This window comes from Pan paniscus, chromosome 15 (assembly GCF_029289425.2).
Source record: "Pan paniscus chromosome 15, NHGRI_mPanPan1-v2.0_pri, whole genome shotgun sequence".
In the NCBI taxonomy this organism is placed as follows: domain Eukaryota; kingdom Metazoa; phylum Chordata; class Mammalia; order Primates; family Hominidae; genus Pan; species Pan paniscus.
The window spans coordinates 38,898,489-38,918,360 of NC_073264.2; the positions used below are offsets into that span (position 1 = coordinate 38,898,489).

The following is a 19,872-nucleotide window of genomic DNA, read 5'->3' on the forward strand; positions in this document are numbered from 1 at the left end:
GTCAATATTCTCACACCAGACCATTAGAGGCATATCTATAGTTGAATAAGTTGGGTTTGTAGCTTGTTGCAAATAAGGGAGACTACACATCATGCAGAATTGTGTGGCATTTCAGTTAAGAGGGTGTTAGAAATGACATTATAGGATTGGGGCTTGTGTTAGGTTATTCAGTGGAGAGTTCAAGATAGTGGGACTTTGGCTACAGCTGTAATTTGTAAATAAGCAACGGTTACTCTTATTAGCTGGGATGAGGGGATGCTTGCTATAATTGTAGTTTACATAGTGATCTTGTTTTCATCTGTGCTTAGACAAAATTACAAAGTGTTCTTGGTTTTGTCTCACTTCACTCTGGTTACAGAGTGGCCTTGTCTGATGTTGGTGTTCAATAAAATCGTTTGGTGGGTATGTTTGCTTCAGAGAGCAGGCAGGACTCCTTCTCATCCACGACCTTATGGAGGATACACTGGTATAGGAGTAGAAATGTTCAGTTGGGATAAGGGTAGATGAAGAAATAGATGACAGGTAAAATCATCTCTCTCTTTTTCTTTTTTTTCTTTTTCAGTGAAGTTAGAGACAAGGTCATCAGCCAAGATTGGGGAGAAAGGGAGATGAAAAAGCCTGGAGAAAGTTTAACTCATCTAAGAGGCTGTTTAGTGAATCAACAAAAGATGCCATTTTCTATTAAGTCATCTATTTTATTAAAGAGTTAAATGCAACTGTTGCTGTATATCATGAATTTATGAAAGATTTAGGAGTGGGAGTTCTTTTTTTCTCAAAAAAAAATGAGACAGGTTACCATCTTTTTATATAGGAGTGGTACAAACCTCTTATTTGAAATACCCATCCTAGGGTAAATATTCATTGATACAAATAATTGGTAACCTTTGTTTTGGCTTTTGGACTGTGTCTCTCAAAGGAAAAAAAAAATCTTGCTGTTTTCAAAAGTTAAATAGAACATCAACCAGGGACCATGGCCGTCCAGAAGACTGAGTTCCATAAAAATGGACTCCCTACTCCCACTGGAATCCTCTGTTTTTGTGTATCTAAATAAATAGACGCCTTGCTCATTCCTGGTATTAGGTGTGATTGAGAGATAACTCACTTAGCGGCAGCAGCAGCAGCAGTTTCTGTGCATGCTATAGCCCATGCTCTTGTGAGCATCAAAAGGAGATGAAGCCTGATTAACCATTTTGAAATCTATCGGATGAGAAGTCCTTACAAAACAACTTTTATACGCTTTAATTAAAAACGTGTTCCGGCAGCTCAGAGCTGAATGGGCTTCAGGGGGAGCAGGGCTGAGCCCGTTGCTATGACGACACCAAATCTTTTCACGCCTGGCCCTTCCTCAGCACAGTCTGTCTAGCTCTCTCCAGCTATTAATTTGCCTCTGTCCCAGCTCTCACTCCCTCAGTCCCCTGGGCTGTGAGTCTATACATGACCTAATACCTTTTGCTGCTTCTATGGTACTTCCGTTTCTCTCATCTTTTCATCACTTATATTTCCTTGGGAATCTCTGTTTTCTGTTCCTCTTGAAAACAAGTTACCTGCCTGAGTTAAAAACACTTAAAAATGTTATTTCAAAGCATGGTAATCATTGTTTATTATCCCTAATGATAAATTCAATTGTAAGGGTCTTGCATATAGTTGAGAAGAATCTTACTATGTTCTACATTTTTTTATATTTCAGGTTGAACGCTGGCTACTACACCACTCTTTCTGTTGCTGAGGGTAAGATGAAAATAGGAAGGAGTCTGTTATACTCTGGGAAAGTTAATTTGTGCTTAGTGTTAAAATCTCAGGTTATTCCACAAACAGCATCACCTGGTAACAACTGTAAGTGAACATAAGACTTTAAAATATGTGTTTACTACAAATTTTGAAAAAAAAAAGCAGACCTTTATTTAAGAAGGCTCTTTGGATATTTTAAGGTAGTACTCATTGTACAGGGAATTAAATAAAAACACTGTCACTTGCTATATCATATGAATCATCAAGAATTGGATAGAACTTTCCCCTCTCAATACCCCGTAGCAAATTGGAAGAAAGCTGATATCTGTGCAATCTTGTATTCAATGGATGTATATAAATTATACTATTATTACACAACTTCTCAATGTCACTCTTTGACTCATCAGAGACCTTACAGTCTTTCATTTTGCTTACAATTCCCATTCTCCTTGTTCACCTATTCTATTTTATAAGATGAGATAGGTGAATGGAATGCAGTGGAGATCATTTCTCAATATTTCTCATTTCCTCTCTCTCTGCTTACCTCACAATCTGTTCTTGCTATGGTTATACTTCTAAAGTGAATTATCTGTCAAACTAAAGGAGCATTTCCTTCCAAATTGCCTGACTCAGTGGAAATGCTGAAGTGTAAAAGACAGGTGCAGACTCAAGGGTTAAGCCTAGGCCTGGCTTTTCACTGTCCAGAGGGCGGGCTACTCCTTTGGCGCATTGGGAGCCCAGAGTCTGGTTTTGAGTCTAGGATGCCAAATCATAATGCAGTGCTCCAGATCCAGCTTCTGAATCTCTGCAATTGAAATATAAAAGTTTTACTTCTCTTTGGAAGTTTTATAATGAACTGCCTTGGCCTATTTGCTGTTGAAAACTCTGACATAATATATTCCTGATAGGACACATGTAAACCTCTGGGTCACAAGGAACAAACACTCTGAAATCTCTCCAGTAAGAACAGTATTCTCAATGAACCAACTCCCAATTGGTTTCTAGTTTTTCTTTCTTTTAATTTAAGAATTTACCATATTTTAAGAAGTTGAGGTCCTGTAATGTCTTATCATAAATTATACTTAAAAGGCAAAGAGGCTTCATGACTTAGCATTTGGGTGACATCTCACAAATGGATCAAGTCTCACATTTATAATGCTGGTATCATTCAAAGGAATTTGGAGATTTAAATTTATTATTTCCCTCTCAGTATTAAGAATAGAAAATCAAATGCTTAATACATATTAAAGGAAGTTTCCCACCTGGGCACTTTATTTGGATCAATCTTATGTAGGAACTAAATAAAGTAAGTGTGTATAGACTGGCTGAATAAATGAAGAGACAAGCATTCAGGTATCTGAAACAGGTTTGAGAGCTAATAAAAATGGATCCTCAAAGAGGCATATTTAAAATGCAAGACAATTTTACCTTAATAAATAACCAAGAAAATACTCAGTTGGCAAAATGTTTTGCACCATGAATATAATTTCTCCAAGAAACTCAGGAAGTGGAAGGGAGTCCTTCAATTCTTGACATTTAAATCTATTCAAACCATGGCTTGGGAATATTCTGAGGAGAATAATCTTTAAGATGAGTGAACTAGAAGACATAAAGAGTCTTTTCCATCACCATTTTCCGTGGCTTCATGATTCATGATTCAAGGCTGAAATGGGCATTGGGGTTGCACTTTAGAGAATACTGAATTTTCATTTCTGTTGAAATGCTTCACATCTTCTTCCTTCCTAATTCTGTTCCATGGCCTAAGACATCTACATGAAAATCATAGTATCTTTTGTTTAGTAATTCATCCATCCTATGGGGCCCTGCTCACCTGAAGCCACATAATCCTTTATGTGTGCTCAGACACTAGATAAATTGTTTATGTGATAAACCACAGGCCTGTCCTCTATCTTCTGTGGTCAGGTAGACTATATGTCAGAATTAAAGCTTTTATGGTGGTTGTTTTGAACATATTGTTATGCAGGGAATAGTTCTTACCCTGGGTCCTGAGTCCTCTGAAGTCCTCAAAATATCATAAAAATTAATTCTTAAATAGCTATACCTACATATAACTTATTCTGATTATACATATTATGTTAAACTCTTATTCAAATTGTTAATATGTAAAATCTAATTCACTGCCATCTTTACCCTGTATAAACATCTTTCTCTTCCCAGTATTTCTAAGCATGTGACAATGAATATGCAAAGGAAGCGCAGCAGTCCACCAGGTGTGGGATATGTGTGGCACAATTCAAGACAAAGATTAAACCTCCACTTGATGTTGCAAAAGAGATTTTATAAAAGGTGACTGAAGTAAGTCACCACAATGTAAATGAACCAGCCACCAAGATTCAAACCTGTTTTTAATAAGTTAATAAAAAATAGGCTAAGGGTCCAAAAGAGAATTCATTCATTTTTGACAACCTGTAGAATCCAGAGTTTAAAACTCATCTAAAGAATAGAATTTCCCATACACTTCTTTATTAGACACTCAGAATATCTGCAAGGTAAATGTTTTACATCCTTTCTGAGGTAAATGAAAACTAAAAAGACTTCACAAAAGTAAATATATATTTTAATGTAAATTACATTCAGGATGCTGCTCTATAAGACAAAGGGGAAGAAAGCCTGGAGCGAAGAACTGAAGTCTTTTAATCTTACGTACTGGAGAGGAACCCCCAGTGCTGAGGCCTAAACATTGAAGGTTGTAGTCAGAGTCAATGGGTTAAATTTGTAAAGGTTACTCTATGCTGAAGAGAATTAAATAATTAAGCCCTGTATCTCCTGATGAAAATAATGCCTCTCTGAAATTCAAATCTGAAACACTTCTCTCGGTTGACCTCAAATCAGCATATTACTCAATTTCTTGCTTCCTCGCTTTCAGGACAGTTGTATAGATAGGAAGTTCTTGTGGATGCTCCTCTAAGTCGCTATATCTATTTGTGTGAATATATATATATATATATATATATATATAGCCATCTACCTGTCTATATACCTCCAACAGCATGTGTGTGCTGGCTCTAATTCTCTGAAGAGAAAGGTGAAGAGTCCATTGCTTGGAGGTTGGGATAGTCATGACTCATTAGTGAGGAACGACCAATCCACAGTTACTACCGCAGAGCATTTCAATAAGTCTTCTGTTTGTTTAAAGTACTTTAAATTGTTATTATTATTATTATTTATCTGACTGAAATAAAACTTCAATCCGAACTTTCCCCAGTAATGGGGGTGAAGAGGGGGAGTAAGGTTGTGTAGGAAGCATCTCAGTAATGCCTTGAACTGCAATTTAATAAGACAACAGGCTATGAAGTCTTCTTTGATCATGAGTCTGAGAAATTCAAAATATAATCTCTCTTTCCCTCTTCTTCTCTCTCTCTCCCTCTCCCCCCTTTCCTCTCTCTCTCTCTCTCTCTCACACACACACACACACACACACACACACACACACACACGAGGTCAAGACCCGCAGTGTCTTAGTGGGTTTTCACCTCCACCTCCGTACAATCAAGAGGGCAGAGAAGGCGGGGGCTGGAGGTGGCTGAAAGGGCAGGGATGGCGGTGGAACCCGGGAGGAGGCGACATTCGTGTCAGGTGGGAGTCCCAGGCAGTGTCCACAGGCCCGGAAGCCGAGGGGACCAGGCATCAAGCCCCGCGTCCAGATCCCTGCACCCGGGGGCGGGACCCGGTGTCCCGCGGTCCCCGCCCAGGTTCCTGGGGCGCTTTTCCGCAATGGCTGGCGTGGAAGCGAGAGGGGGCCCAGTTTTTCCTTGCCAGGTTGCGGGTACAGCCAGCTCCGCGCCGGGGTTGGGCGGCGCCGCCGGGATGCTGAGAGTCCTGCGTGCTCAGCCAGGGGCGCAGGGCGGCCCTTCTGCCCAGCGCGCCCCAGGCACCAGGGATGGCTTCCCAGCTGGAGGCCGGGAGGGAGGAGAGTAAATACCCATTCTGCGGGGGCCGCCCTCGGGGGATGGTTGCGAAGGGAGAAACGAAAAATAAATCAGACAAGAGAGCCGTCCCGCCCCTCCTCGCCCGGTCCTGGCGGGCGGCGCCACTGGTCCTGCAGCCTCGGGCGTGCCCGCGCCCCCCGAGCCCAGGGGGCGTCGCAGCGGGCCGGGCGGGCCAGGACTGCGCCTGTGTGCGGGTCCCCAGGAGCGCTGCTCGCCTGCCAGCCCCGCCCGGCCGGGCCCCTCCGGCGGGATAGAGCCCTGCTTTGCTCTTTTCGTTGGCCAAGCACAATTGTGTTATTGGAGATAATGAATTCAATCCCCATCAAAGGGCATTAGGCTCGCCCGGGGCCTGGAGTTGCTGATGCCTTTTTTTTTTTTTTTTTTTCAAACCAGGAATGAAAGGCTGAGGGGAAAAAAAAATTCTCTGGGGGAGCCTTTCCCCTGATCGCTGCTTTTGAAGTGAAGGGGCCCGGGCATTGTTGTTCACCTCGCGGCCCATACGGCTGAAGAAAGCCTGGGCTTTTGATGGGCTGAGAACCGCCTCGGCAATGAGCACTCCGTCGGGCCGCGCGGCCTGCGGGCAGCATATGTCTCGGGGCACCCGGGCACCGTCTGGCGGGTGGGGCCCAGGGCCCGGTGGGGAGGGGGTTCCGCCCGGGAGTTCGGGGCTGGAAGGAGGCCGGCACCCGGCGGCGGGGACCCTTGGGCTTCAGGCCTCCGGCCAGGGATCTGCCGTTCCTCCCGCCCACCTGGCGTAGCGCAGGAGATCCACCTGTGTGGCTGATGAGCCCGACTGGGAGGCCGCACAACTCTTTGGGGGCGAGGGTGGGAAAAGCTGGCTTCTCCTTGAGGGCAAGGAGCGGGCTGGTCTTTATTTTTAAGCACTGGGACCCAGCATCTAAGGTAACTGGCTCAGCTAGAGATTAATGAGTCTGAGTCCGTGAAGGTGTGCACTCGTCAAGAGGCCTTCGTGCGACACGTAGTTAGGACTTTTCACCCGTGACTCCGCACATAGCGCAGCGCGGCGGAGCTCTCGGCCCGGGGTGGGGTAGGGGGGGCGGACACTTCGCTGCAGGAGCGCGGCCCGCTCCGCCAGAGGGGCAGTTTCTCCGGCGTCCGCGGCGTCTGGCTGCGCAGTTTGTGCCCAGGACCGAGCATTAGCATCAGGTCACCTTTTCTAAAACTTGTTTCAGGCATTAAGTTTACTTTCAGTGCCCCCAATGTGAACTTTCCCCACCTCGATTCGCTCCCCCACTCCTGGTCCGCCCCAGGGCTCTTTGGCCCAAGGGTCAGCAACCAGAGCTGTTCGGTTCCCTTCCCTGCCCTCCCCATCTCCAACCCCCTCCTCCCCTCCGCTAAGGATCCGGGTTATCCGCCCCATTAATATATTAGCCAGGCATGACACAAAGGAAGCGCGTGTCAGCAGAAGGCGGTGTGACTCCTGGGAGAGGCAAGGAAACCTGGACGAGGCCCTGCGCTACAATACGGCTCATTGCGGCTTGAGCTCATGAATCGGCCTCCACCTGCGAAAAGCGGCGGAGGACGCAGCGGTAGTTGGCGCCCAGGGTTGAGCCGCTGTTGGGTTACGGGTGTATAGCTGGACTGCGGTAGTGAAGCACAAAGCCCCCAAGTGGGACCCAGAGCTAGGGGAACGTTCCAATAATATCCTAGTCACCTGAATCATGCAAAGAAATTCCGCTTTCCAGGAGCACGGGACTAGGAGGGCGCCTACTTCCTCCCTGGTGCATAATGGGCCCTTAAAATTAAATATACAAAGGATACAAACCGCCGCAGAGCTCCTTAAAGTCTTTTCATTAAATTGTTTGTGTTTTAAAACAATCTTTGGCGTAAGAGAGAGAAACCAGAAAACTGACCCGGGATATGAGCAGGCAAGCAAAAGAGTAACAAATGTACTCCTTTTTAAAAGTGTGTGTGTGTTTGGAGGGGAGGGGCGGGGGGATTGGCTAAGGAGGTTTCCAATTTAATTCATTGTTCCCAATTTGCAGGCAATAGCAATGCTTTGGGGGGAATTTCCAGGTTGTTTTTTTCTTGGTTTCAGAAATTAAAGGAAGAGAAAAGAAAAAGCCCCTGATGTGTAATCTTGAAGGGGAGTTGAGAGACGTAAAAAGTTAAACCAAGGCAACCTCACACTTAAATTCTGAGTCAGGCCTGCCGTTGGTGTCACTGGCCTGGTTCTTGATTTCGCCAGTGACTTGACCCGCATTCCACCTGGATTCTGATGTATTCGAGCACGATTCTACTTAAGCCCTTTCCTTCCTGGATTTTGAGGGAGAATATCTTGCCTCTGTCCTGTAGGTTGACTGGAACATAGAGAACCCCAAAAGATCACGGAGTGGCACCCAGAAAAAGGAGGGCTCCTTATTTCCCGGGACTGCAAGGGGGAGGAGTGCTTACTCTCACCCTGTGCTTTGCTCTTACACTGTAGTCACAGCTAACATAATTGGAGAAATAAGGAAGTTAAATAGAAAAAGAAAGGTGGCAAGTGAGGATTTCCCCCTTGTCAGGTGTTTTAAAATGTTTATAACAGGAAAATTCATGCATTTTACAAGTTAAAATTGAATGGCATGGGTATTTTCCAGCCCCAGATTGCTTGGTAAAATGATGGTGGAGAACAAAAAGGTGAGGGCTGCAATCCTAGCTGGCCAAAGTTCAAAGAACCATGCTGGGCTGGGGCTAAAAGAGAAAAACCAATGGAATTATTATGCCCCCAAACTTAGCTATTTGGAAGAAAAAACACAAGATTTAAGGTAATCTGTTGTTAAATGTTATTTGGATACACTAACATCGTGGATGAAAATAAAACTTGTGTAAGTGGCTACTTTAAGAAACGCTTTACCTTTCCAAATCAATTCTATTTATAAACAGGAAGATTGTGAAATATTCACGTTTTTTTCATTTCATTTTCTTACATTCTTACTCTCATGAGAATCTATTGATTCTACTAACGATTCTTTCAGTTTGAGAAAAATTTGTTTTTAAATTTCAGCATAATTTGATTACCTATTTAGTTCTAGGTATCTTTAAAACAATCATCTTTTTGCATATAACTATCTTGGAGTAATTAGGCATGCTCTTAACTCCATTTAGTTGCAAAACACACTTTATTACAATTCAAATAAACAATCGGTATTTAATTTTTGAAGGCAAAATATTTCCTACAAAGGTATAAAATGTCTACTGACTTATTTAAGCTATTTTATTTTTCAACGAATTTTTTCCTGTTGACATTGAGGGATCACATTAAAATACATTATAGCTAAATGTTCTACAATATTACTGCTAAATCAACAGAAAACCAATTGATCTTGAGGAAAGGTTAATTAATTTGGGTGACAGGTCTTCTACTTTCGCCAGCATTGGAAAGAATTTGTATTGATCTCGGCAGTTTTTTGCAAAGAAACTTAAGCATGTTTGTGGAATTGAGACCAATTTTTTAAAATGCCAAAACAAGGGCTTACATTTTTATCACTTCAGGACTTCTTTTCTGTTATGGCTCGTTCAAATCTGTTAGACTTCTAAGAAATATAATGTTTTTTATGCTTTCAGTGAAATCAATTAAGTATCCAGCCTTCAGAAAATGAAAACAGAGGTTGGGAGCTTTACTAGGATCTTGTTTGTTTTAATCCCTCCTTCCCTAATAATTCTCATCAGTTTATCCTGTATGAGGGGGATCACAAAGGGACAATGGAAATTAAATTTTGCCTTCGATGTAAACACTGTATTAGCCACCATGTAGAAAATGGACGGAGCTGCCTTCTATTTCCGAACACTTGTGAGTTGTTTAGTTTTTGCTGAATAGAACTGGTGAGCTTTTCTTCTTCCCTATCTTTGGTTCTCTTTTTGTCACCTTAAAAATGTTTCATACCTGCCCTTCCTAAATGCAAGGTGAGAGTAACAATTGCAGCTCCCCTCCCCTGTCCTATGCTCACTCCCAAAACATTTGTTTTTTTCTTTTTTGTAAAAATGTTTGCTCGGTAGCGTTGGTGGGTCCGAGCGCCACCGGAGCTGTACACTTGGGTCAGGAGGAAGGCTTTCCCTCCTCGCCCCCTCCCTCCCCTCCCCGGGGACCCCTCCCCCATCTCGGGCGAAATTCCTAAGACCAGCGAGCAGGAGCACCGCGGCGGGACGGTCAGCAGCCCCTTTCCGGCCCTGGTCTTCGGGAGCTGGCGAGGTGAAGAAATGTGGAAACACCCAGACGAAAAGGGGATGGGGTGGGGGTCGCAGGAAGGCGGCGCGCTCAGGCAGGGTCTCCGCACTCCCTCGGAACCACAGATGTTTTCTTCCTGACCCAGGGGCGCGGCGCCCCAGCCCGGGCGCCCGGGTGTTTGTGTGTCCGGGTTTCCGAGGAAGGGATTACGCAGCGGGAGCAGCCGCGGCAACGCGGGCCGCCGGGGCCGCAGGAGCCGTAACGAGGCGGCTGGCCTTCTTTGTTGACTTTTAGGTCCCGGGCTCAACAGGAGATTTATTCGCTAGGAAGGGAAAATGCCCAAACAATGAAGAACTATCTGCACTTGTCACCTCGAGACGCTTGCTGTCCTGCTCTGTCCGCCTTCCCTGGCAACCAGCTGTCCTGGCCGCCAACCCGCGCGCGTCCTAACGCGCGGGTGGCAGGTCACATCGCCCAGAGGTGGCGGAGTGTGCGGTCTGAGAACTGCGAGAAGCCCACAAAGCAGGGGCTGGGCCTGCAGGCTCCCCGCGGTCCAGCTCCCGAGGCAGGTCTCCAAAGTGCCCCCGTCCCCCGCATAACTAGAAAATGTCTCCGGCAAGTAACAGAGCAAGAGCTAAGGCCAACTTAAGCTTGGTGGGGTGAAGGCAAGGCGCTGATGTTTCTAATACGTTGAAAAGGAGAAAGGGAACATCACAGAGAGGACGGCACAGAAGTTAAACATCTTAGATTCAGTGGGGGCGGGATTCCGAGGCCCAAGCCCACGCCTTTATATTACATTTGGAAGCTGAATTTGCCAACGTTTGTTTACCTTATGTAAATAAGAGTAACTGTTGGGATTGGAAGCTTTTTCCTCTCTTTGGGACTTTGATGTCCTTCCGAGGTCTCCAAATTAGGGTTTGAAATTATTCAAACCAGTAATTTCCCTCCCCTCCTCCTTTCATTAACTGAAGTGAGTGGGGGTTTGGGATTTCTGGATTTTTCTCAAGTGCTACATGGCACCCTTTCTCTCATCTGGGGAGGCAATTACGCGATAATTAAGCGACTCGCACGGCTCTTTTTATCTTGTCCGCGGTGTGGAGTGGGGCGATCAAAGTAAAGGCTGTCCAAGTTCAAGCCCTGGTGAGGATGGAGTTCATACACAAGGGCTCAGGCAGGCAGGCCTCTGCTTGAGCTGGTGTTGTTATTGTTGATGTCAATCCGAACAAGACTTACAAAGAAATAGGTGGACTGGAAAGTGAGCCTGCTATCAAAGGAGATTAATGATTTTGTGATCCCAAGCAACTATGGAGTGTGAAGTTGCATTTAAAAGCTCCTTAGGAGGAAACAAATTATCAACTTTAAGTTCTTAGGAACGACATTTTTTAATCAAAATTTAAAAAAATCTTCACAAAATGCAAAATAGCGGCTACCCTAAAATGTCCTGTCGGTACAACACTTCCCCTGCGAGAGTGAATTAACTCCCCTCCTCCCACCTCCTCCAGAGCTACCCTGATGGCTAAGTTTTGTTTCTCTTTTAATGAGAAGAGAGTTCATGAGTCTCCGTTGGAGACAACTTAATTCTATCAGCCACAGCTGATATTTTATTTTCATTGGAAGAATTCTCAGATAAAGAAAAGTGATACATTGGGGAAGGAGGAAAGGTAGTTAAATTAATATTTGATTTTGTAGTGAAAAGGCTCAAAGGAAACACAGAAGGCTTAAGCCGGTGTCAAAAAAAAAATGAAGTAAACATCACTGGGAATAAAGAATCTTAAAAATCTCAACTCTTGGAATATTAAATCAACTTATACACTTTAATTTCTTTCACTCCTTTTTACTAGCTACACATTCATTATAACAACAGACAAAACAATTTTATTTTCATTTTTGTCATTTATATTCAGTTCTAGAATTTGAAAAATATCGTATTCAGAAATATTCACTTCGGATTTAGTTAAGTGAAAAAAAATAACAGAAATGCTCTTTTGTTAACATTTGATTTATTTAAAGTCCTTAACTGCAAATGATCAAGAACATTTTCCACGGCTTAAAATCTGGTATTATTTTTGTTATTTAAATCAAAATATTTTTAATTACAATCACATTCATAAAAATTAACAATTTAAGTTGTAATTTTAACCATCATTTAAAGCAATTTCAGCTGTAAAGAAAAAGAATAAACCATGCAATAAATTAACATTGAGAAAGCAAAGAGAAATAATAATGAAACCCGTCTGGCTATACTAACACCATGTCCAACTGTGGAAAGTGCATAACACTGGATGAAACAAGCACACGATGGCAATGATTAAAATGGCCACAATCAATAGGATTTTTGAATCTTGGACCACGTTTTGAAATCCAGCTCCCTATAACTTATCTCTCCTCCAACATTGTAATATTCCCTTTTACTGAAAAAAAAAATTCTTTAAATGGTATACACTCATAGAAACTAATTTTATGTGTTATGTGACCTCAGAATGACATGACCATGGCACTCTGCAAAGCAAGAAGCAGAGTTCTTGAGGGCAATTCCTGAGGAATTGATTCCCAGGGCCATCTGTGGGTAGAGAGGACAAAGGGGTTGGGGTCCTTGTAACTTTCGGTCAAGCAACTCTTGAGAATGTATCATGTATATCACCTATCTATTACCTCTATATGTTATGTAAATATACGGAGGATGTCTACACATCTGAGCATGTGCATAATTAAGTCCATACACAATATACATGTATTTCATTTAAAGACATCTGCTATCTGCATGTATCAGAAATGTAAACTGAGAAGCAAATGGCTCTGATGTTTATAATCTGTTTATGTCTTGCTATATAACAGCAGTATTGTCTTTCAATACTTTTAAGAGCCTCTAGTGTATACTTGTTTCTTCACCATTTCAATTCTTATGGTTAAGAGTATTGCCACAGACCTGTAAACTCGTAGGGGGTCAGGTAAGGAGGGGGGAGAAGCACAAACAAATATTTTACAAACTTGACCATCTTCCTTTTTTGTTTTTTTAAATAACCCTCCACAAACTAGAATGTCTGGAGGGGAAAGAGGGAAGAAAGAGAGGGGGGCAAGGAAGGAGGAGAATTTCATATATACACTTGTGGATCATTAAACTTCGCAGGAAAAAAATTGGTTTGGGGTTGTCTTTGTAGTAATACACACAATGAATTTTGAATACAATAATAAAGTAACAGTCTTTTGCACTGGGGGAAAGGTTGTGCATGAAAAATGAAATATAGTTGTTGGGATTTTATTATGCTGTTGTCGGTTTGGTTTGTGTGGTTTTGTTTGCTGTTGATTTTTTCTCTCTTGCTACCAGCATGGCTATGCCAGACAAACCCCCCAGTCCCGGGAGCTAGGAAGTGTTTAGGACGGGTCTGGAATACACACCTTGGTAGTACGCCGGCTCCAGGGCTGAGGGCTCGATGGGGCTCCTGGTGGTCACCGAGGCGCTGCCTAGAGGCAGGCTGGCGGGCAACGTAGAGCCGTAAGGCGAGTACTGCAGTGCCTGCTCGTATGCCTTGAAGTCCAGCTTATGCTGCTGCTCCGAGGAGGACATGAGGTTGTTGATGGAGAACGGGTGGTTGAAGGAGTAGTGGGGGTCCCCTTTCAGGTGCAGCTGGGACTCGTGGGGTGCCAAGCCGTGTGCCGGGTGAGAGGCGGGCACAGAGGCCAGCGCCCCGGGCCCGGAGCTTATGGGGGGCGCAGTTGAGGAGGCTGGAGTCTTCAACTCCGAGGCGCCCCCTGTCGCCGTCGCCCCACTGTGGTCCAGAGTCTGGGGGCTGGCGGCGGGCCCGGGGGCCGGGGCGCCCTCTAGCTGGCCGGTCTTCCCGTGCACACCCCGATGGAGGGGCGAGTCGGCGCTGGGGTTAGAGGCGCCAGAGGGGTCCTTGCGGCTCTCAGGGCCGCCCTTGGCGCCGCTGCCCCCGCTTCCGCTCCCGCCCCCGCCGCCGGCCCCCGGCTGCTTCTCGCACTTGAAGCGCTTCTGGCGGCGCAAGTAGCAGCCGTTCTCGAACATGTTGCCGGAGTCCGGGTGCAGCGTCCAGTAGGAGCCCTTGCCCGGCTTGTCCGGGGAGCGTGCCACCTTGACGAAGCAGTCATTGAAGGACAGCGAGTGGCGGATGGAGTTCTGCCAGCGCTGCTGGTTCTGCCGGTAATAGGGGAAGAGGTCCATGATCCACTGGTAGATCTCGCTCAGCGTGAGCATCTTGCTGGGCGCCTGCTGGATGGCCATGGTGATGAGCGAGATGTACGAGTAGGGCGGCTTGGCGTGCGGGTAGCTGCGCTTGAACGTCTTGGCGTCGCCGCCGCCGCCCGCGCGGCTGCGGCCCAGGTTGGACGGCGCGTACGCCATGGGGCTCATGCACGGGTTCATGGCGGCCGCGTAGGGGCCCAGGCCATTCATGGAGGCCGCCTGCTGCGCACCCATGGCGCCCATGCCGCTCGGGCTCAGCGCCGTACCCATGGCCGTCACGCCGGCCGCAGTCATGCTGTTCATGGCGCCCGCCGAGCCCCCCGGCATGCCGGCTACTGCGCCGGGACTCAGGCCCGCCCCTAGGCCCGGGTTGGCATAGGACATGTTGAAGGACGCCGGGGTCATGTTGCCGCTCGTAGTCATGGTGTTCATGGTCATGTAGGTGTTCATGGAGTTCATGGAGCCCAGGCCTGAGTTCATGTTGCTGACCGGGACGGAGGAGTAGGCCTGGAGTGGAGACAGCGAGTGAAGAAGCCCCAGAGGGCGGGGTTAGTGGTGGGCACTGGAGGGCGGCCGTCCGGGACCTAACCCGGGGGCAAGTGCAGAGCACTTTGCAGAACACGGGACGCCCCCACCCGGGGCAAACGGCTAAGCGCCCTCCCCAGACCGAGCAAAGATGTCTTGCACGGCAGGGGGAAAATCCTAGCGCGGCAGGCATGAAAGATAAACGCTCACAGAAAATATGTCCCCAGGAAGATGTGTAATCGCCTTACACGCCAGGCTCAGGGGCTGGCTTCCAGGGCCCCCTCATCGCCTCCTCCATCCACGCCAGGCGGTATCCCAAGTCTCCACCCCAACCATCCTCGGCAAAGCGCCCTTTGGGGGGAAATCGTTGATAGAGCAAATCACCTATGGACATGGGACCCCCTGAATCATTTGTTTCCCAACAAGTGGCTTTATTGTCCTAGGGGTTTTTGCCTGTGGTGACTTTTTGTTGTTTATTGTATTTAGAAGTAGTGTTTTCTACCTGCTTGTAGCAACTGTAATGTTAAAAGGGAAGCAAACTCAGAGTTAAATAAGTTTTGGAAAAATAAAACTAAAAGTAGATCCATAACAGAAAGGGCTGGGAGGGGGTGCTATAATAATCTCAAAGTGCTATATGCATTTTATTTTAACATGACTTTACATGTACACCTTTGCAAGCTATTTAGAAACTCGCATTAATTTTGTCACCACTTTACAGTCCCGTTTGAAAAATTTGGTGACACAGTTTGTCAAAATAAATCTTTTTTTTTCACATGCTGATGTTGCTGCCGATGATTTCAACGCCTGGCTTTGAAATTCCGTGAGTAGTCTTGAATAATTTAAAATTCGAAAATCAAATTCTACTTATTTTCTCTTAATGCTATTGTATTTCCTAATTCTCAGCTTTAACATGTAAGAAAGTACTTTCGCTAGGGGTCTAATTGAATGGTGGGGTCGAGATGACTGCGTCAGAATTAAATCTCTGGAAGACCTCTGAGCTCCTTTTAAAATCATCAACAAGCGAAAATCCTTATCAATAGCGATGTGGGAATGCATTAGGTACAGTATTTTAAACGTACAAAACCTAGGCATATTAAAAAGCACTCCTCTGGTAATTTAATAAGGAATAATGATGTCCTTAAGTTTATTTTAATCAGCAAGTATGACTCAATTTGAAAACATGAGAACAAATAGATTTAAATAGGAACACCCGGTAAACTATGGTATGCAAATAAACTCAGAGGTAAACTTGTGAATACATAAATCTAAATAAGTCAGTTACCATCAAAATATTACGTGATCCTATATTTTTCTGTCCACGTCTTAAAAGTATTTTTTACCTTGGGGCTTTATTTTCTTTCCCTCTTCCCAAGATTATCCAAGGCAGTTCCAATACGCGTTTTCAATAATGGTAATTAAACTTTTGGAGGGTAATCGCCAGCTGTTTCCAGAAAAATACTTTTAATAGGTGGTAGTCCTCCCTGTAACTGGTTTTCCCTGTAATCCTTTTGTGCACATTGTAAAAATAACCCCCATGAACGTGCCACCAAGGGGACAATGAAGAGAAACAGGTTCTCGGCCCAGAGTTGTGAAGAATATTTTGGTCGCACTAGCGCCACCCAGCGGTTTTAGAGAAGGAGCACACTTCTCCCCAAATAGGGCTTTTGAAGAACAAGTTTTACAAAATTTAGAAATCGTTTCATTATTGAGACACCCAACTTGGCGGCAGAGCGCTTTAATCAGAAGACGTCTGCGAATTAAACGGTGGGACGAAGAGGTCGCCTTGTGGGTATGCTCCGGCTTTCTCAGAGTTGCTTCCAACTCGCACCGGCGCTCGCCCGCCCGCTGCACCCCGGGCCCGGCTCCTGCTCCCGCTCGCTGCTGGGAAGAGGCAAGCGCTTCCTAGAGCCGCTGTTTTCAAAGCCCGGAGTTTCCTAAAACTCCCTCTCCGGCTGCGAGAGTCGGGACAGAGCAGGGCAGCAGGTCCCGCTTCCAGGCCCGGCCAAGGCCCGGCCGGGGCCACACCGGCGGGCGGGCAGCGGTGGCACCGAGAAGGCGCCCCCGGCCCGCCTGCCTGCCTTGCCTGGCGCCCACCGCTCCCCGGCCTCCCCCGGCACGGGCTCCAGCGGCGCCCCACCGGCCGCCCGCCTCGCCTCGCCTCTCACCTCCTGCGTGTCTGCGTAGTAGCTGTTCCAGTCGCTGGTTTCATGCCCTTCCATCTTCACAGTTCCTAACATCCTGGAGCCACCCTGCCCAATACAACCATCCAGCCCTGTGCGAAGCGACGGGCGGCCGCGCGGCGCGGGGCGGGGGAGGGGAGCTGAGCAGCTGCAGTCACCCGAGCGCCCGCGCGGGCCCAACGCCACCCGGGCGAAGAGGAAGCCCAGAGCTGCGGGGCGCGGCGTGGGCGGCGGCGGCGGCGGCGGCGGCGGCGGCGGCGCGGCGGGCGGGGGCAGCGCCGGGGGCAGGCGGCTGCCGCGGAGCGCGGCGCCGGGGAGCGCCTCCGCGGGAAGTGAGCGGGCTGCCTCTGCGAGGCGAGTGCAGTTGAGCTGATGTGGATCTTACGTCGCTTGAGTGCCCACCTCCTCGTCCTCTCCCCATTTGTCCGCCGCACAAAGACGCTCGCACCTACAAAGCCCGAGGTGCACCTGCAAGGCGGCCGCCCGCCAGTCCGGCCGCCGCGCCTCCCGCCCCGCCGCGCCACCGCTGCGCGCGACCCCTCCCCCGCGACCCCTCCCCCAAGCGGGGCCCTCACTTTGTTTGCAAAGCAGTGTAATTGGTTTAGGCCCGGAAGCTAGGGAAAGAGGGAAATGGGGTGGGAGGGGGTGTAACCCCCTTTGGAAAAAGAAAAAATAGGCGGGGCCAGGCGGGCGGGCGGGCTAGGGCTCTGGATCGGAACCTCGCAGCCGGAGAAGGCCGGGGGCGGTGGCGTCGGAGACTGGGCTTAGAGACCTTGTGGGATAACTGACTCCGGGGTCCCTCCCCAGAGGTACACGCCACCTTCCGAGCGCGGGCTGCGGCCCAGTCTCGCGCCCCTCCTGCTCTTTGCTTCCTCCCTCCTGATTCCTGACCCAAAGTTCAACCCCGGGAGACTGGAGAATACAGCCTTTTTTTTTTCTTTCCTCCTGAGAGCTTCAGACTAGAAAAGGGAAAAAGCCCCACTTTTGCTTCGTCACTAGAAACCGGGTCATCTGAGTCAGCCGAGCCAAGTGACGTTAGGCCGACCCGGGCCCCGGGCTAGCAGAGCGGAGGCGCTGCCACGAAACTCGTACCTGCGGCTAAGAGCAGGTGAGTCACAGCACCGGTTTATATCTTTATGACATAACTTTTTTTTTTTTTGTTCCGCCTCGGTCCGCTCCTCTCCCCTTGTCATCTGTAGCGACCACAAAGAGGAAGAAACTGAGAGCAGATGTCTGTGTGATAGGGCAGGCGGACCCAAGTCGGGCCGTCCTCCCTCTGCCGGGCTCCTCCTCCCGCCCCCCTTCAGCCGCTTCAGGGAGTGAGCTGGAGACGACCGTCTGGTTTCTGATAGGAAAAGGTCAGGGGGAGGGGACATCTCCCATAACACGCGCGTTAGCTGGGAGAGCAAAGGCCTGGGCGCGGGAACGCATCTGCACTGAGAAAGAGATGCCAGGCAGAAGCCCGAGACTGCCCGCAGCGGCGCTTGGTCCTGTCTGTGACCCGGAGGGTCCGGGCTGAGATCTCAGGGGCTCGCTTGGTTCCTAATCGGTCCTGGACGTCGGTGGGAGAGTCTTCCCAACGCAAAGTCTCTTTACTCTCATGAGGCCCTGGGTGGTGGTTGCCCACTTGTCCTGGGAGAGAGAACAGCTGAAGTGACCGGGTGATAGGCAATTAGTTGGTGATAGATTGGGAGATGGTGCGTGTGTTTCTGAGTGTGTGACCGTTTGTATATTTCTGAGCATGTGTGACTGAGTGTGTGTGTTTCTGAGTGTCTGTGACCGTGTGTTTGTTGTACTGCCTGTAGAACCATTAGGTTTCCTTAAGTAACAAAATAAAATCTAAAGTAATTAAGAATCCGCAAAATCTTCTTGTTTTGCAAAGTTTTTAAAATGTTATTAATCTCATTTTAAGAAATGTGTTTTAACTTGTCTTCCAAACAGATACCTTTTTCCCTGTGCTTTGTTCTTTTAAATCTCTTTTACTTGAAATCTGGCAAGAGAATCACTTTAAATCCCTGAACCAAACAAATCTCTTAAGTCAGCAGGGGAGCAGAGAGGGTGAAGATGTGCAGTTAAGGAAATAAAAAAAGATAAAAGCATTGGATTACTTTTTTTTTTTTTTACAAAAAGGGTGGGGGGGGGGTAGAAACGTCACATCATAAGGAAAGGAATGAGTGAAATTAAATCCACCTGGAACTCAGTAGGGCAGGAACCCTCCCTAATGCAGCCTGCTCCTGTGACTGCAAGTTGTCCCATCAGTTTGTGTAAATGTATCTGCGAATTGTGTGTCAGAAACTAATTCTTTTGTGCAAAGTTCCCATTAGTAGCTGACTTTAGTTCCATTTGTAAAGTATACGGATGCTTAGCTTCCTGGGCCTGATCCGGGGGACTTTCAGTGCTAATGAGCTTCCTTGTTCCTTCTGGAGGTGATTCTCCAATACCCTCTTGGCTCTTCAATAACACCGAGCAAGACTAGGTTATTTTCTACCGAGAGTAACAATTTATGGATAGTAATAGCTTTTATAGTGCACAAAAAAGTTGGTGCTTTAAGTAGGGGAAAAACACTGTCACCTTAAAGGGGGGGGGTCAATTACAATATCAAATGTTCTTTTAGCCCACTTCCCAAACCTACTAAGTCTCATATTTTCAAAAAAAAAAAATTGACTTAAGAAAAAAAAAATCCACTTTTCATAGCGTGATGGCCGAAGCGGAATTTCTCCTAGGCTTCTTCAAAGCCCAAGACCGGTGATGCAGAATGGACTCTGCCAGCTTCGGAGCCTTGATCCAGGTCAGGGATCCCAGGTTCGCAGCCGGGGGATTTCCACGAACACAGCGCCTCCTGTCGTGGAGAGGGAAAGCTGAATTTTCCCGCAGGCGCCTCCGGGGAGCACCGCCAGGCGATACTGGATCCGCACGCATCCCACAGTCAGGGATTTAGGTTCTTAGAGCCGAGGCCAAGATGGAAGGAGAGATGGCCGTTCGTCCAGCTCCCAGCCTCTCTCCATCTCAGTGGCCGCATTGCAAGATACCTAACAAATTTAGGAGGTGAGGTTCTAGTGTACCCAGATGCCAGCCAGTCACTTTCCCTGAGGTTTAAAAGCGAATCAGCAGGGTCGTGTT

The 19,872-nt window shown here is 47.1% G+C and overlaps 2 protein-coding genes across 10 annotated transcripts in view; one reads left to right on the plus strand and one right to left on the minus strand.

Moving 5' to 3' along the window:
• Positions 1 to 3,177, plus strand: part of MIPOL1 (mirror-image polydactyly 1) — a 387,061-nt gene extending 383,884 nt beyond the window's left edge. For 7 of the 9 annotated variants that reach the window (XM_034937464.4, XM_014347549.6, XM_063596043.1 and 4 more), the window contains one exon: positions 1,688 to 2,104. In XM_034937464.4, the coding sequence (XP_034793355.2) occupies positions 1,688 to 1,841 (154 nt within the window). In that variant the 3' untranslated portion in view covers positions 1,842 to 2,104. Of the gene's footprint in view, positions 1 to 1,687 lie in introns of all 9 variants that reach the window. The other 2 variants (XM_063596040.1, XM_008957156.6) reach the window with 1 other exon arrangement.
• A 6,397-nt stretch (positions 3,178 to 9,574) lies between these two features.
• Positions 9,575 to 19,541, minus strand: FOXA1 (forkhead box A1). The gene is made up of 2 exons (XM_034937472.4): positions 16,738 to 19,541; positions 9,575 to 14,554 (listed from the first exon to the last, which is right to left on the minus strand). The coding sequence occupies exons 1-2, from the start codon at positions 16,807 to 16,809 to the stop codon at positions 13,208 to 13,210; spliced, it is 1,419 nt and encodes a 472-aa protein (XP_034793363.1). The 5' UTR covers positions 16,810 to 19,541; the 3' UTR covers positions 9,575 to 13,207.
• Between the last annotated feature and the right edge of the window lie 331 nt (positions 19,542 to 19,872).

Excerpts from the sequence above, each read along its gene's own strand:
- FOXA1 (XM_034937472.4), bottom strand. The coding sequence starts at position 16,809 with ATGTTAGGAACTGTGAAGATGGAAGGGCATGAAACCAGCGACTGGAAC. Across the intron at positions 14,555-16,737 it reads ACTACGCAGACACGCAGGAG|GCCTACTCCTCCGTCCCGGT; the intron begins GTGAGAGGCGAG and ends TCTCCACTCCAG.